Genomic DNA, 15,574 nt, shown 5'->3' with positions numbered 1-15,574 from the left:
ATGCAATGGGACAGTAACAAAAGTAATTAAGGAGAAATAGAAGAAAAGTGTCACTTAAAATAAATCACCTAAAAATGGAAAAGTTCTGCATTTTGAGAATCATTCATTTCTGAACAAGACACATTGAGCAGCTTATGTTAACGTATAACTGACACTCATAGGAAAACTAATTTTCTATTTATTAAAATAATTTAAGTTTTTATTAGCCTAAAGTACTTCATTTGGGAAGAGCTTATGTATGTAGATTTTTGAGACAATGTCATTGACTAATTGTAATATTAAAAATCCCTAAGAAGTGCACCTGTGCATTCTTACATATATAATTATTTGTAATTTGTGTTTTTGTATATGTCTTACAGAAGGAGAATGTTCAATGAGTTGTGTGTTACTTGGTTTATCTTTCTACATATCTTATGTCTGTGTGCTGTCAGTTTTAGATGGCAGTGTCATAGATGGTAGGCCAAAAACTGCTTAACCTTTCCTGAACATCACATTACATGTGATTCATGTGATATTAGAATGAGAGCGATGTGGTTGTTTTTATGTCTTAAAAGTTTAATTTCAAGGGAGATACATGCCATTTAATATTTAGAAAATAGTTATCCACTCATAACAAAAGGGAAAAAAATAAACTCTAAAGAATGAAAAGGTAAAAGAAAAAAAAAAACTTGCCTAAATCTGCTTATACATCTAGATCAGTGTTTCCCAACCTTCTCTCATGATGAGAATCACCTGGTGGAGTTGTTAAAACACAGATTCCTGAATCCCAACTAAGAAGTGCTAAACTAGAATTTTTGGGAACATATTGGTAAAATTGCATACCTAACTTAGTGCTCTGTATATAACATCTGTGTTAGAGCACTAGTTAAGTATAAAATTTTACCTATATGTTCCCAAAAATTCTAGTTTAGCACTTCTTAGTTGGGATTCAGGAATCTGTGTTTTAACAACTCCACCAGGTGATTCTCATCATGAGAGAAGGTTGGGAAACACTGCACTAGATCACTCACAATAGAAACAAGCTATAGGGCAATAATCTGCATAAGCTGAAATCTGACTTTAAACTTGAAGTGCATACCTTTAGTCATAAAACTTTTCTTAGAAAATGCATTTGCTATCTGTTGCACATAAAGCAGTTTTAGTTGTAGTAGATGAGTGAAAACAATATGCTAAAGAGTGATAAGAGGCTGTTAGGGGAGAGAAGGATGGCACGTTTCTCACACATAATAAATGTTATAGAGCATACATATCTGCAAGTAAATAGCTACCTACATCCAAGCAGTATCTACTCATTTACTTACCTATCTGTTTACCCAGATTGGCAGACTTTTTAAAGTATAATATATCTGTCTTTCTCTGTTGCTTGATTTCAGTTTGATTCTTTGTTGTTTGGATATAGCATAAGGTAAATGATTATGGAAAGAAAAGGCATTTTTGTACATATATAGTTGTTTTCCAAACTGTTTTTGTTTTAATCATTCTATTTGTTTATAAAAAACAAATAAGTAAACTGACCATTAAGTATTTAAACAAATAAACAGGTGAGTTATCATTTGAGTAAATTATCTTTACAGCATGTAATTAATTTCATGTAAATTAATGACATATTATGGTAAATTAAGATATGGTAACTTCTATTTTATTTTTATTTTTTTTAATATATTTTATTGATTTTGTACAGAGAGGAAGAGAGAGAGATAGAGAGCTAGAAACATCGATGAGAGAGAGTCATCGATCAGCTGCCTCTTGCACACCCCCTACTGGGGATATGCCCGCAACCAAGGTACATGCCCTTGACCGGAATCGAACCCGGGACCCTTCAGTCCCCAAGCCGACGCTCTATCCATTGAGCCAAACCGGTCCCGGCAAGATATGGTAACTTCTAATGTGTCAGTGTGTTTTTAAAAAATCCAGAAATATTTTTGAAAATATCACTTTTGAATTTCTTGCTGTTATAATGTAATTCTTTTCCTTCCACAAAATTATATCTACTTAATTCATGTTTCTAGATACCAACATGCAACAGAAAGACATCTTTTTTTTAGTATTAAATATGAACATATTTTTCTTAAGAGAGCACTTAATCTACCCTGAATTTCTTTTCCTTTTTATTCTAATTTCTTTTTCATTATTAATTTCTCCTTTCTTTATAACATAAAATGCCAGACTTGAAAATGTTGAGTTGCATTAAAAAAGACTATTCAAATAAATTGTGAACTGTATCTGTTAATCTTTTTTCTGTTTTCAAAGACACACGGTGTTCCAAGAATTTGTTCTAAAGCATTATGCATATAAATACTTGCTCTTATTTATAGTAAAAGTGAATTGTTTTTGGTAGGAAAGAAAGAGATTGCTTTTTCAAAGTTTGCAAATGTGGCAGGTTCACATGCTGCTTCATACTACAAGTGGTGCCTTGCAGTAGAGCGCCTGCCTGGGGACGTAGCACACACCTCAGGCTTCTCTGCGAGGTTCTCCTATTCACCTCTCTGGCCATCCTTTTCCTCTCTCTTCACATCCTTTGCCTATCTCTCCAGGACTTTCTCTCTAGCTTTTCTTACCCTGTATTTTTCTTGCTTCCTCTTTCTCCCTCCTTATTTCCTTTTATTCTTTGACTCTTTAATTCTTAGATCATTGAGAAGGAAATGGTAGAAAGGAAATGTTAAGCAAAATGCTTTTTTGTTTTTGTTGTTTAATGAGTAACCTTTAAGCAAGTTTTAGATTTCTAGACTTCCTGGTGTAAGTTTAGTTTGCTTGAAATAAAATTTTTAAAGATGAAGCTGTGATTCATTCTTTGAGAGGATCTGTGGAATTATTTGGTAAGATATATATATATAGTAGAGTTACTACATGTATTCATGTAGTAATATGCATTATTACATGTATTTTCTAGTACTATATATTTTATTTTTTGTATAAAATTTTAAAGATGGTGATTACGTTTTATGAATAAGCACATTCTGCATACATTCTTTTTATAGCTTCGATAACATATTTATAGGCATGTTATTTCCTATTGTTTAACCTCTATTATTTATCTTAATCATACCTTTAAAACATTCCAAAAGGCTTTTTGTTTATAGCACTGTGACTTAAGATGACTCACTATGAAGTATCGACAACACTGTGTATTATAACTGTTTATTTTTAACTACGCTAATAAAAGCTCACATACCTTAGCATAATACATTAGAAGGTGTGGAGCATGAAGATAGAATCTTTATGATGAAACACGATGCATCTGGAAAGCTAGTGTAGAACAACAGTGGTACTTTAACATTCTTATGAAGTCACTCAATAATATATCAAATATTACATAAAATTATAGGCCATCATCACCAAGGAGCTTATTCGCGATAACATACAGCTGTGCAGTGGGTTCACCGGCATTGGCTGTGACCGCGTGTTCTCTCTTCTCTCCGTCAGGTACCCGTGTCGGTGGCCATGATGACTCCCCAGGTCATTACCCCCCAGCAGATGCAGCAGATCCTGCAGCAGCAAGTCCTGTCCCCTCAGCAGCTGCAAGCCCTGCTCCAGCAGCAGCAGGCCGTCATGCTGCAGCAGGTAATGTGGGTTACCTGCTTTGGTGTTCTCGCTTGGCGCAGGCGCTAGCCCCTCGCGGTCCCCGCATCGTGGGCATGTTTGACAGTGTACTCTCCATTGGAAGGGTCAACTTACCAGCAGCTAGAACATAACTGTGGTGCCTTCTCTGCAGAGCCACAAGAGAATAGATCCCTTGTCGTTGTTGTTTTTGGATTCATTAAAGTGTAGGGTAGGAGCAAAGAGAGGTGTGATTTTAAGTCGGAATAAGTCAGCATTTAAATATCCCAATGCTTAGGTACATTGGCTTTGTAGACTTGCCAATAAGCCTACAAAGAGACTCCTATATAATTATTACTTTTAAAACTCCTAAAACTCTAGCACTCTTCTTAGTTCGTGTAAGTATGAAATTTGAACTGGCTATTTTGTTACAATAGGGAAAGTAACATGCCAATTCTCCCCCCCAAAATATGTTCTTTGTTTAGGAAGAGAAGTATCTCCTTATTAGAATAAAGTTAAACAGCTAAGCCACCAGCCCATAAAATTTATCTTTTTTTTAAAAAGTAACAGAACTAATAAGTACACCACTGGACCCTCAGTGGACTTGATGCCATTGACTTACCTGGAGATGATGGTGACACAGGCCAGTGGCTTGTGTTTCTGTCTGACCTCCTTCTGTGCATCTAATGGTTACGTTTTTCCCAGTCAGACGGAACAGCCTGAGTCTCCATAGCTGTGTATTTGGGTTGTATACATGGCAGGGTATAACCTACTTTTACATGCTATTGGGACTTCGGATGTCATAACTTAGGGTGTTTATTTGGTCCTGGCCCTTTAGGATATGGATTTTCTAGACTCTTTTATTTAGGGCTTCTTTTATTTATTCTGGATTGGAAAATTCCAGAACTGCCTTGGGAAAAAATGTGTGTGCAGATGCCTCCTTGGGTCCAATGTATACGTCTTTTCATTTTTATTTTTTGTTTTTGTGAGGCAAATCTTAATGGACACCACCCTAGGCCAGTCTAGAAGAGAGTAGGAGGGTTGTGATCCGTGAAACTTTTGCCTGTATTTATTAAAGTCAAAATGGTTTATTCAGCAACAACTACAAGAGTTTTACAAGAAACAGCAAGAGCAGTTACATCTTCAGCTTTTGCAGCAGCAGCAACAGCAGCAGCAGCAGCAACAGCAGCAGCAGCAACAGCAGCAACAACAGCAGCAGCAACAGCAGCAGCAGCAACAGCAGCAGCCGCCGCCGCCGCCGCAGCCGCATCCTGGAAAGCAGGTGAAAGAGGTAGGTCTGGCCCGCGCCCGCTCCTCCTGGGAACCGAAGAGTGTGAGGCTGGGAAGAGTGTGAGTGCAGCCGGGGTGGTCTCAGATCTTCCTACCACGAGGCTTTTGCTGTCAAAGATGCGTCCTCTTGCATTTTTGCTGAGCTTAGTAACAGTGACCGCAGCCCTAGCCCACTGTCCTCTTTTGTGGCTTGGAACTTGAGAGTCCCAGGCCATTGCTGCTGCCATCTGATGTTCACTAATGGGTCCGCGTACAGAGAACAAGCAGCGCGCCGGACAAAGTACCGCTTCCCTTATGTTTACGGAGAATCTAAGTTGGTGAGGGCACCGGATTTCTTCTCGGGGCTGCCGCTCAGAGAACATGCATGCAAATTTGACCTATTGTTGGGGGTTCCTGGGTGGGGGGTGGGGGGTATCTGGGGGAGAAAGCGGTTGAGCACAGATTTCAAAGTCACAGGCCTCTGATTAATGAACTGCTACTGTAGGTTTGGAGTGGCGAGTAGAAAGTTCCAGTTTGATATGCTCATAAATCAAACTGACAAGCCGGCTTCTTGGGCCCAGCTCGCACTTGTCAGCAAACTGCATCAACTATAAACATAAGACAAACAAAACATGTTGAAGCAGTTAAATTGATCAGCAGGTATCAGAGCCCGTTGTCTTCAAGCTGCCATTATGCAAACGTCCAGGAAACAGTTTTGACCTCCCGAGGCTTTGATTTTGTTTGGATTTGTGAATAGAATTTCAGACAGCCATCAACTACAGAATAGAAATTGCTCCCTTATTTCTCTGGAGGCTTTGGGCAATCCACATGACTTGCTCCATTATGCAGCCTGTTTTCCAGTGAGCGCATCAGAAGTTTCTTTTCCCCAAACTGAACGAAAAGGTCTCCCACGGCCGCTTGTGCCTCCCTGAAGTTGGACTTCCTTCTCATGCCCGCCTGAGTCCAAAGAACCAGGGATCGTACTGTCATGCCTCACAAAGTTAGAAGTTATACTTTTCCTCTAACAAGGGCACTTTATTGGCCTTGGACATAATTCAGCCTTTAATACATTCCTCCAAGAGAGGAGAGGAAGGGAGAGAGAGCTCACAGGCCTCTCCTGTGGAGGTTACATCCCAGTTCACTAATAGATCATGAGAGACCACATTCATGGACCTCTGAGATCAAAGTTATTCCACTGGGGGGAGCAGGGGAGAGATGGGGGCGGATGTTGTTGAACTTGACTGTCCTTATAAACTGTTACTCTTTTAGCCTAAGTAAATGTACCTGCAATAAGCCCATTTAAAAAAAAAAAGTGTGACCTTTTGTTATATATTTCTCTAGCCCTTGTCCCGTACTCTTAATGCAAGCTCTCTGGTTCTCGGCTGCTACTACATAATATTTGAAAGAAAGGCAACTGAGAACCTAGAACTTGCGTGCATTCTGCTCGTGCAAGCTCCCCGGGCAGTGAGGGGGTGTGCCTTCCTCTGGTGAGGCCAGTGGCAGCGTGTTCCATGCTGTTGACGGGCGGGGTGTCCCAGCAGCAGCAGCAGCAGCAGCAGCAGCAGCAGCAGCAGCAGTTGGCAGCCCAGCAGCTTGTCTTCCAGCAGCAGCTTCTCCAGATGCAACAGCTCCAGCAGCAGCAGCATCTGCTCAGCCTTCAGCGTCAAGGACTCATCTCCATCCCACCTGGCCAGGCGGCGCTTCCTGTGCAGTCGCTGCCTCAAGGTACCTGCAGAGCAAACCTGTGCACTTCACTTCTGTGTTCCACTTCCTGCCCTTTCCCGGCCTGCTGTACACCTTGAGAATTTTGTTTGTAGGGCCTCCAGGTCTGTTATGAAAACACGATTTACAAGGTTGCATGACACACTTTTTTTCTTTTTTTTTTTGAGACTCAGAAATTTCACCACACCTGCCTTTGAGTGGTTTGTTAGATGGTGAATGTGCATTTATTAGTCATGTGGCAGAAAATTATAAGGGCAACAGAGTTAAAGCACTGTTAAACATACACTGAGAATCTGCAGAGAACTGGATTAGTGGTAAGGCTAACAACAGTCATTGAGCACAACCGATCAGAAAAAAGCAGTTCCTAATCTTCATGTTGAAACCTCCATATATATATATATATATATATATATATATATATATATATATATATATATATATATATATATATAAAGCTTTTATGTTTATCTACAGAGCACATTCCCAGTTATGCTGTGTGGGATCCCATTATGGGAAAAGACTGATCCTATTTTCTCTAAAATAATATTGCCTGTGCATCTGTTGAACATTATAGCTTTCAAAAGCTGTCAGCTGTGTTCTTCTTTGATTTTCTGAAAAGAAAACTGGGGATGTGCTTTGATAACACAATAACACTATAATAGAATAATAGAACACTAAACAATAATACAATTGTATATATTTATCATTTGACTCTTAGCTCTGGGGAAATGGAAAGAGTTCCAAGTAAATAAAAGAAAAATAGCGGTAATAAAATGACTCCATGCATGCTAAAATTCTCGATACAGGTAATTGGAATCATATATTGATAAATTTAATAAAAGGGTATCCTAATTTGCATTAGGATTTTGTTAGAACAAACTTTAATCCCAATGAACTTTAGTTTGAGTTCATTATATTTGTTACACAGGAATCACATTGTAGTAGGAATTGCTGTACATTTTTCTGACTTAAGGATGCACTAAAGAAAATCAATAGCAATTATATATACAAAAAGTACAATTAGGCAAATAAAATAGTTTTTAAAATGCACATAATCATTGCATAGCCACGTGAAATTAAAAGTAGTATGGTAAATATTTTTTTCTTTACTTATCAAATTGTTGTCATCTTGGACTATTTTCCTAGAATTCCCTCTTTCACTTGATTCAGGTACTCTAATTCACCGGATCCTCTAATTTACACCTAGAAAATCAAGAAAGTTTAAACAATAAAGGAAAAGCAAGGCAATAAATAAATCCACTTTCTGTGTCACTCCAAAGAGAACTGGAATAAATCATGGTGTCACCTTAGCAATGAATGTGCTATTAACAAATTATTCTTTAGGAAAATAAGTACAATTTGAGGACAAATGAAGAAATAATGTTAAAAAAAGAAAGAGACATAAATTAATTCAGTGTAAATATGGATGTCTTTGGTAGAAATCTAACTACGTTAAAACAGAAGCAAAATAAGTTTTATTGATTTTTTTTTCAGTAACAGAAAATCTGTTTTTAGGATCTAAAAATCTAAGCAAATCTCCTCAGTAGAGAATCATGATCTATTATGATTATGATTTAAACCATTCAAACAGGCATTTTAAGAAAGTTTAAAATAGATGTTCGTAGAAACAAAATGTAATATATTTGAAATATATTTGTTAAATATATGTTTCCAAAATAAGCATGCAAAATACTTTTCTGAACAAATAAATGTGTTATCAGATAACCATTCTAATAGTTTTCAAATGAACAATTTTTCTTATTTCTGAGCTTTCTTTTGATAGAATTCTCTTGTTCCCTTTTATTTTATTGGCCACAAGATAGCTGAGAGATAAAACACACAGGATAGAGAATTTCGAGGAAAAGGAAGTAAATCTGAAAATGTACCTGGGGTTTGAGTAGAAAATTTATATATTAAACAAACAAGATGAAAATCATTTTCATGTTTTTCAGTGTTTAAATGAGTAAGTGTGAAAATTTTGTGGAGAACCATCAGCCAAACATAGCCAGACTGTCAGATAAGCCAGTTACAATAAGAAAAAAAAAGAAAAGAAAAAAAAAATTCTTCAGAGAGCTGTGCTGGGATCCCAAAATGAGAGTGTGGGAAAGAGAAGAAATATTTGTTAGATAATGTAATAAGCCCTGAATCATGTCTGTCTTAGATACTGGTTAACATAAAAAATATTTTAATTGTTTTTATTTATAGTTCCCCAGTTCACTTCGCATCAGGCTTTGGTTGGTTGACTGATTAGCCACAGATAAGAGCCATATGAAAACTGAGTAGGATTAATATTCGGTGATCATGTTCTCAGTGTATATTGGAAATTACGCCATATTTGAAGTATTTATCCCCATGATTCAATACAACCTCCTCGGGCGGCTTTCAAAGCTAAAACTTTTTTTCAACTCTATTAAAAATATGTATATGAGAATCAGGTAATTTTGATAAAAGCAGGAGATATACCCACATTTTTGTTTATATTTTAAAGTAATGAAATGTATACTAGCATTTCAAAGTAAATTATTTAAAATATGAAGCATTTGAAATCATCATGAGTATTACTATAATATTTTATAGTAAAATAAGCAATTAGATTATCCCTATACATATAGAATGACTGCAGATATACAGAAAGCAAATAAAAAAAATATGGTTTTGTAAATCATCCTCAAATAAAATACTGAATGTAAAGCTATTTACTACATAGTATAGTTTAAATACCAAGTAGTAATTATTTAGAAACACATATTCATTGTCTACAGGTTATAAAATAGGAAATTATTGTGCATGTACTTTAAATTGTGGTATGTTTTCTATATCAGATAGAAGTCAGTGTATCCCAGTACACAGTATATTCACAGGTTTATTATGATTACAGGGACTAAAATAGATGTGGTAAAAACTCCATTTCATTGCAATGTTTTAGATATTTTTGAACTTATAAAAGTTATTTAAAACATATTTTCATTACCAATCTGAAAGACCCAACAGGGAGTCCTGGCTATGGAGCTGGTACAATTTTGAACTAACACTTTATGGAACTAGTACAGCTTGGAGATTAAGATAGTTTGAAATAATCCTATATAATAAAGAGCTATTATGCAAATGGTTGTCACACCCTCACACCATCATGCCTTAAAGGCTCAGACACTCAACACTAGGGAGAGAGGAATGGGGAACAGCCAGGCTGTGGCCCCAGAGAGAGACAAGCCGTCCGCCCTGCTGTCAGCCCTGCTCTCCTGGGTGCCAGTGGCTGCACCTGTGTCTGTGGCCTGGGAAAGGACAAGCCGCCCACTCACAGCCCCCTGCAGCTGCAGCCGGCCCAGGCGAAGCTGGCCCGAGTCTTGGGTGACTTGGCTGGCCAGAGGGAAGCCCAGGTCCCAGGTGCCTGTGACCAGCTGGAAGAGTAAATCCTGGATCCTGGGTATGGGGTGAGGCAGAGGCAGTTAGGGGTGATCAGGCCAGTGGGGAGCAGTTAGGGGTGATCAGGCAAGTAGGAGAGCAGTTAGGGGTAATCAAGCAGGCAGGCAGAGGTGGTTAGGGGTGATCAGGCAGGCAGGCAGGCGAGTCGTTAGGAGCCAGCAGTCTCTGATTGTGAGAGGCAGTTGGATATCCCCCAAGGGGTTCTGAATTGGAGATGTTGCAGGCCAGGCTGAAGGACACTCCTCCCTCCCCCCCGCATGCACACATTTCATGTACCAGGCCTCTAGTCTATAATAATGTCATTTATGCTGATTAGGAAGGTGCTGAAGTTTATCTTTGGTATGAGTATTTAGTAAAAAAATCAGTTATTTGGCTTTGACTTCATTCTCTGCATATGGAAATATAAATAGCCAAATGCCTAGTTCAACACCATTCTGGCATCCTTGATTTTTTTGGTTAATATATGATCATGTGCTTGCATAGGTCACCAATGCATAATCAGTGTAAAGCACCAGTAATATGAATAAAGCATGACATGCAGGGTTACTGTTACCATCATAGGATTCCCTTTCAAATATAAGTAAGTTTCTATTTGTAACTTGGAGGGAAAATATATTGGGTGAGGGGGAATTATATGCTGAAAGTCTGTCAGTGAACAGAACTATAAATGTACAGAGTACATTTATTATTGCAGGTATAAAACTTATCTAAGTGATTTGTGATTACTCTTAATATTATGTATAAAATCTAACATATATTTTGAAATACATTGGAAAACATTAAAGTGTGTTGAGTTAGTTTTTGAGAAAATGTAAAAAAGTAGAAAGATGGATATTAGATGATATCATAAATCTAACTGTTATAGAATTATTTAATGAGCCAGCATGCATAATTTTATTTAGGCTACAAAACTTGAAAAAAAAACTTCTGTTTGTCAATTATTTATGTCTTGAAGGAAGCCTAAAGAGTGGAATGTCAGCTTGGTCACATTAAAATATTTGGGTGATAAAAACTGAGAAATTATTGTTTTGTAATAGAATATCAAACTTTAAAAATGCAACCTATAAAAATCGTAATCTTAAAATCATAGGAGTAATTTTTAAAATATCAATTATATTCCTATATCCTAAAAGTTCCCATTTTTGTAGCTATATTTGCATTTGGTCTCAGTTTCAGCCAAATAGTGATTTTTGTTCCCTATAATTCAGCATTTGGACAAAATGTGTGCTTGGTGTACCCTTCATTAAACATGTATTTTAAAGATGGGCACTGTACCTACAGGCTATCGTAGGCCCCTAGTCAAATATAAAACAATAATGTGTTAGGTTTGGCACATTACATATGAACAAATAGTTCTCTGAAAGGTAGCCTAGAGGTTGGAATAATGATGGCCTCTGGAGAACTGAGGACCCAGAGGTCAGGGCTGGTGAGGAAATTTAATTTTAAAATATACACTTTTTTGTGATTTATTTTGGTCATTTTTCAAAATATAAAATTTAATATGAAAATAAAAATTAGATGACACTATTTCAGTAATTCAAAATACAAAATATAAAATTGGCTCAATAAAATATATGGATGATATAAAAACTTCTTCCAAAATTTGTTTTTATGACTTCTAATTATAAGTAACCCTAGAAAATAGAGTACCGGTAACTAAGTGAATCAAAATTTTATAATAGACTTACTTTTCATCTTAGTGTATGAAATGTTTTAATTTAATATTGAAAACTAGTTACTAGACATAGAAAAGGAACACTGAGTGTAAAAGAGCAACTAATGTAATTTTTACCAATAAGTAACACCATTGAAATTTTTAAACCTTGTGTGCCCCAAGAATATATAATCCTACCTATTAAAAGAGTAATGTGCAAATTAACCATCACTCTGCTACAAGCCATGCTCACCAGCCATGCCCACTAGCCAATCAGGCGATTATGCAAATAAACCCAACCAAGATGGCTACTGGTCACAGAGAGCAGGAGGGAGGCTTGGGTTTCCCAGGCAACAGCGGGAGCCAAGCTTTCTGCCTGCCCTTGCCAGCCTAGGCCTTCACTCAAGGCTACACAGTTTCAATTATAGAAGATAAACAAATCCAAACAGAAATGGCTGCCGGCCACAGTGCGAGCAGGAGGCTTGGCTCTGCTCCAGGCTCCAATGTTTTAATTGTAGAAGGTAAATAAATTCCAGATACCAGAGCCTCAGCTTGGGTCACTGGGGGGCATGGCTGGTCTACAAAGCACCATAGGCCCCTTGATCAGGCCTCTCCACGCCCCAAGGGAACCCCCACCTTGATCCAGGACACCCTTCAGGGCAAACCAGCCATCCCCCACAGTGCACCAGGCCTCTATCCTATCTAATAAAAGAATAATATGCAGTTTGACCATCACTCACACACACAATATGGCTGCCCCCATGTGGTCAAAGATTCTGCCCTCATATGGACATAAGATGGCCACCATAAGATGGCCAGCAGGGGAGGGCAGATGGGAGGGCACAGGCCTGCAAGGGAGGGGATTTGGAGGTGATCAACCCTGCAAGGGAAGGCAGTTAGGAGTTACCAGGCTGGCAGAGGAGAGGGCAAACAGGCTGACAGGGGAGCAGTTAGACATTAATCAGGTTGGCATGGGAGTGGTTAGGGAGTGATAGGCTGGCAGGCAGAAGTGGTTAGGGGCAATCAGGAAGGCAGACAGGTGAGCAGTTGGGAGCCAGCAGTCCTGGATTGTGAGAAGTATGTCTGACTCAGTGAGATTGGGTTTAAATGGGCAGTCAGACATTCCTCGAGGGGTCCCAGATTGGAGAGTGTGCAGGCTGGGCTGAGGGCCCCTTGTCCAGCCCCATGCACAAATTTCATGCACCGGATCTCTAGTCTATATTATAAAAGGCCCGTGGCCATAACAACCACCAGGAGGTGCATTGAACACCTCTCGGTCCCTCCTCCCTGTCCCAGAGCAGCCACTCTCACAGCAGGCAGGGCAGAGTGTGTCAGTGAGCTACTAGCAGTTGAGAGCTACGAGCAAACTGCAGAGGGCTGTGAGCAGCAGAGGGGTATGACCAGTGGAGGGCAGGGCATGAGCTATGAGTGGCAATGGGCAGGGCAGCCAGCTGAGGCAAGAGGAAGCGAGCTACTCTCACATGATTTGGTGCACGCTGGGCCTCTAGTCTAGATATAAATTATGGCATTTTAATTAATTCTCAGCACAGTGTTTGACACCTAGTTGTTACTCTACAAATTCTGATTCCAAGATTGAACAATTATTATATAACTAGAGAACCAGTGCACGAAAATTGGCCATGGGTGTGGTCCCTATGCCTGACCAGAGGTCGAAGTGCAAGCATCTGGTGTGGAAGGGCAGGTCCTAGCTGACCTCTGACGCCCAGGCCCCCACACACCCCTCTCCACCTGAGTCAGGGTCCAGAGTCCTCAAGGAGAGGTGCAGTGAGCATGGACAGCTCTTCTGTGATTTCATGGGGAGCTCAACCAGCCCCCGTGGTCCCAGTGGTTGTGGCCCAGCTCACCAGGAAGATTCCAAGTGGGTGCAGGGTGGGCTCCTTGCTGGCACTTGGCACCTGAGCATAGGGGCTTTCAGGGCACATGAGCCCTGGCACCCTGGAGGAGGGTAGCAGGGGAAGTAAGAATGAGCTCGGTGGACACACGACATTGTCACCACACCTCCATCCCTGTCATCCCTTCCCCCAGGTAGCCAGCAAGAGGTTGCAGCACATTGCCAATGCCCACCATGTTCCACGCCGCCCCCTGGTGGTCAGTGCATATCATAGCAAGCAGTTGAACTCCCGATTGAGGGGACAATTTGCATATTAAGCTTTTATTACATAGTATTGCTTTATATGCAGTTTAGTTAGAAATTTATTTCTTGATTAATTCAACTCCTGGAAAAACAAACCTTTTAATGACTATTTGTAGTACTGACAGTGAACAAGAACAAGCCAAAGTCATCATAAAACAGTAGAATAGGGTTTCTGAATTTCGTGTGGTCATGACATTTTAAAATTACATAATTATACAACTTTTACCACTAGTATGTATACATCCCTGAAATATGTTATTAAGGAAACTTGAATAATCTTCACTTAAAATTTTAAGTTTATTATTTTATGATGGTCTAGTTCAGTGATGCCTAAATTATGCTATCCAGTACAGTAGTGTTCTGGTCGAGTGTACAACTCTCAGTAATATTTATTGAGGTTGCATTCACTGTAGACATTCAGTGAAGAAAACAGATAAATATATCTGCCAACATAAAACTTACATTTCAGTGTAGAAGAAAGCCAATAAATAAATTAATTGAAATAAATAGTGGAAGGTGCTGAGTAGAAAGACATTTAAGGATAGGAAATAAAGCAGCAGTAGGAAATGGGAGCCATTCGCCTGAGGCCCCACCCTCTGGATAGCCAACCTCCCATATTCCCTCCCCCCAGCTGGCCTGGCCAAATCAGCTGCGATCGATCGGGGTGCATGAATTCATGCACTGAGCCTCTAGTAACTAATAATAGTAATAACAAAAACCATAGTGCTTGGGGGTATTAGATTAATTACCATGTATGAAGCACTTAGAAAAGCATCTGTAAAATAGAAAGAAAAAAAACAAAACAAAAAACAAACCTAATTGAAGTTGAGGGGCTATATAAACAGAAGCTTCATTTTGAACTTGTAAGCTTTAAGATATTTGCTAAGGTTATGAAAAGGCAGCCTGCAATCTAAGGAAGGGGCCTGGGCTGGAGATCACTTAATGAACCCTAAGCTGATGCCTGGTATATAATACTAAAATAAATGAGCTCAATAGGTTTTTTACTTTCCTCAAATATATTTGTAAAAACTGAGTTTAAAAAAGAGACTCAAGTGTTCTTTGTTCCTAGGCATCTCAGAACTGTTTTACACGCTAACGTCAATCAGGACACTTCTGAGTGTGTAAAACACAGAGGCCACAGACCTAGACCTCTCAGACTGACAGCACTTAGAGAGCACTGTTGAGCTTGTGCATTACTGATAGAAAAAAAATAGCTTAAATTATTTCTTATAAATCATCAAAACTTTAAAGCTCACAAACTTTCAAAAGTGTACAAAATTGAATAGTGGTTCCATTTTCATAGTTTGTCATCATAGGAAAGAGCCAAGCAAATGGTAGATGTGACAACTTTGTCTCATGAACAGTATGACAGTTTACTTTTAAAAACCTCCCTCTCAAATTACTTACTCTTTGGAATCATCTCTGCAGCTTCAAAACTGTTGATTCCTTGGTCCTACCACTAGAAATTGTGATTTAAATGGGAAGTTTTGAAATATTCCCAAGTGATTCTAATATGCAGATACTTTTGGGAACCACTCCTGATAATAGGAATCTCTTTTTGTTATGATCTGTTCTCTGCCTTCAATCTATAATGTTTAAAAACAATTTCCTCCTTTTAATTAAGAATCATTATTTGGATACTGAATGGTTATTTAGTCATCAAATGTTGATGTGCTTGGTATAGGTTGCCATATCATTGTGATATCATGCGCATCCCATTAATTTTCAATACAAATGACTAGTATAAAGGAAATCTGCTTTTAAAAGTAAATGGATACTCAGGTTAACTAACTTATTAATAAAATCCAAAACAC

General features: G+C 38.7%; 1 protein-coding gene across 1 annotated transcript in view; it reads left to right on the top strand.

The window, feature by feature from the left end:
* The window catches only part of FOXP2 (forkhead box P2), a 601,300-nt gene that overhangs the window by 533,966 nt on the left and 51,760 nt on the right, over positions 1-15,574 (top strand). The window contains exons 7-9 of the mRNA XM_084896207.1: positions 3,424-3,561; positions 4,634-4,828; positions 6,348-6,531. Coding sequence (XP_084752333.1) covers positions 3,424-3,561; positions 4,634-4,828; positions 6,348-6,531 — 517 coding nt within the window. The remainder of the gene's footprint in view (positions 1-3,423; positions 3,562-4,633; positions 4,829-6,347; positions 6,532-15,574) is intronic.

The sequence above is a fragment of the Pipistrellus hanaki genome (assembly GCF_964339955.1).
Source record: "Pipistrellus hanaki genome assembly, chromosome: 10".
Taxonomy (NCBI): domain Eukaryota; kingdom Metazoa; phylum Chordata; class Mammalia; order Chiroptera; family Vespertilionidae; genus Pipistrellus; species Pipistrellus hanaki.
This window is presented reverse-complemented; position numbering and strand designations above follow the sequence as displayed.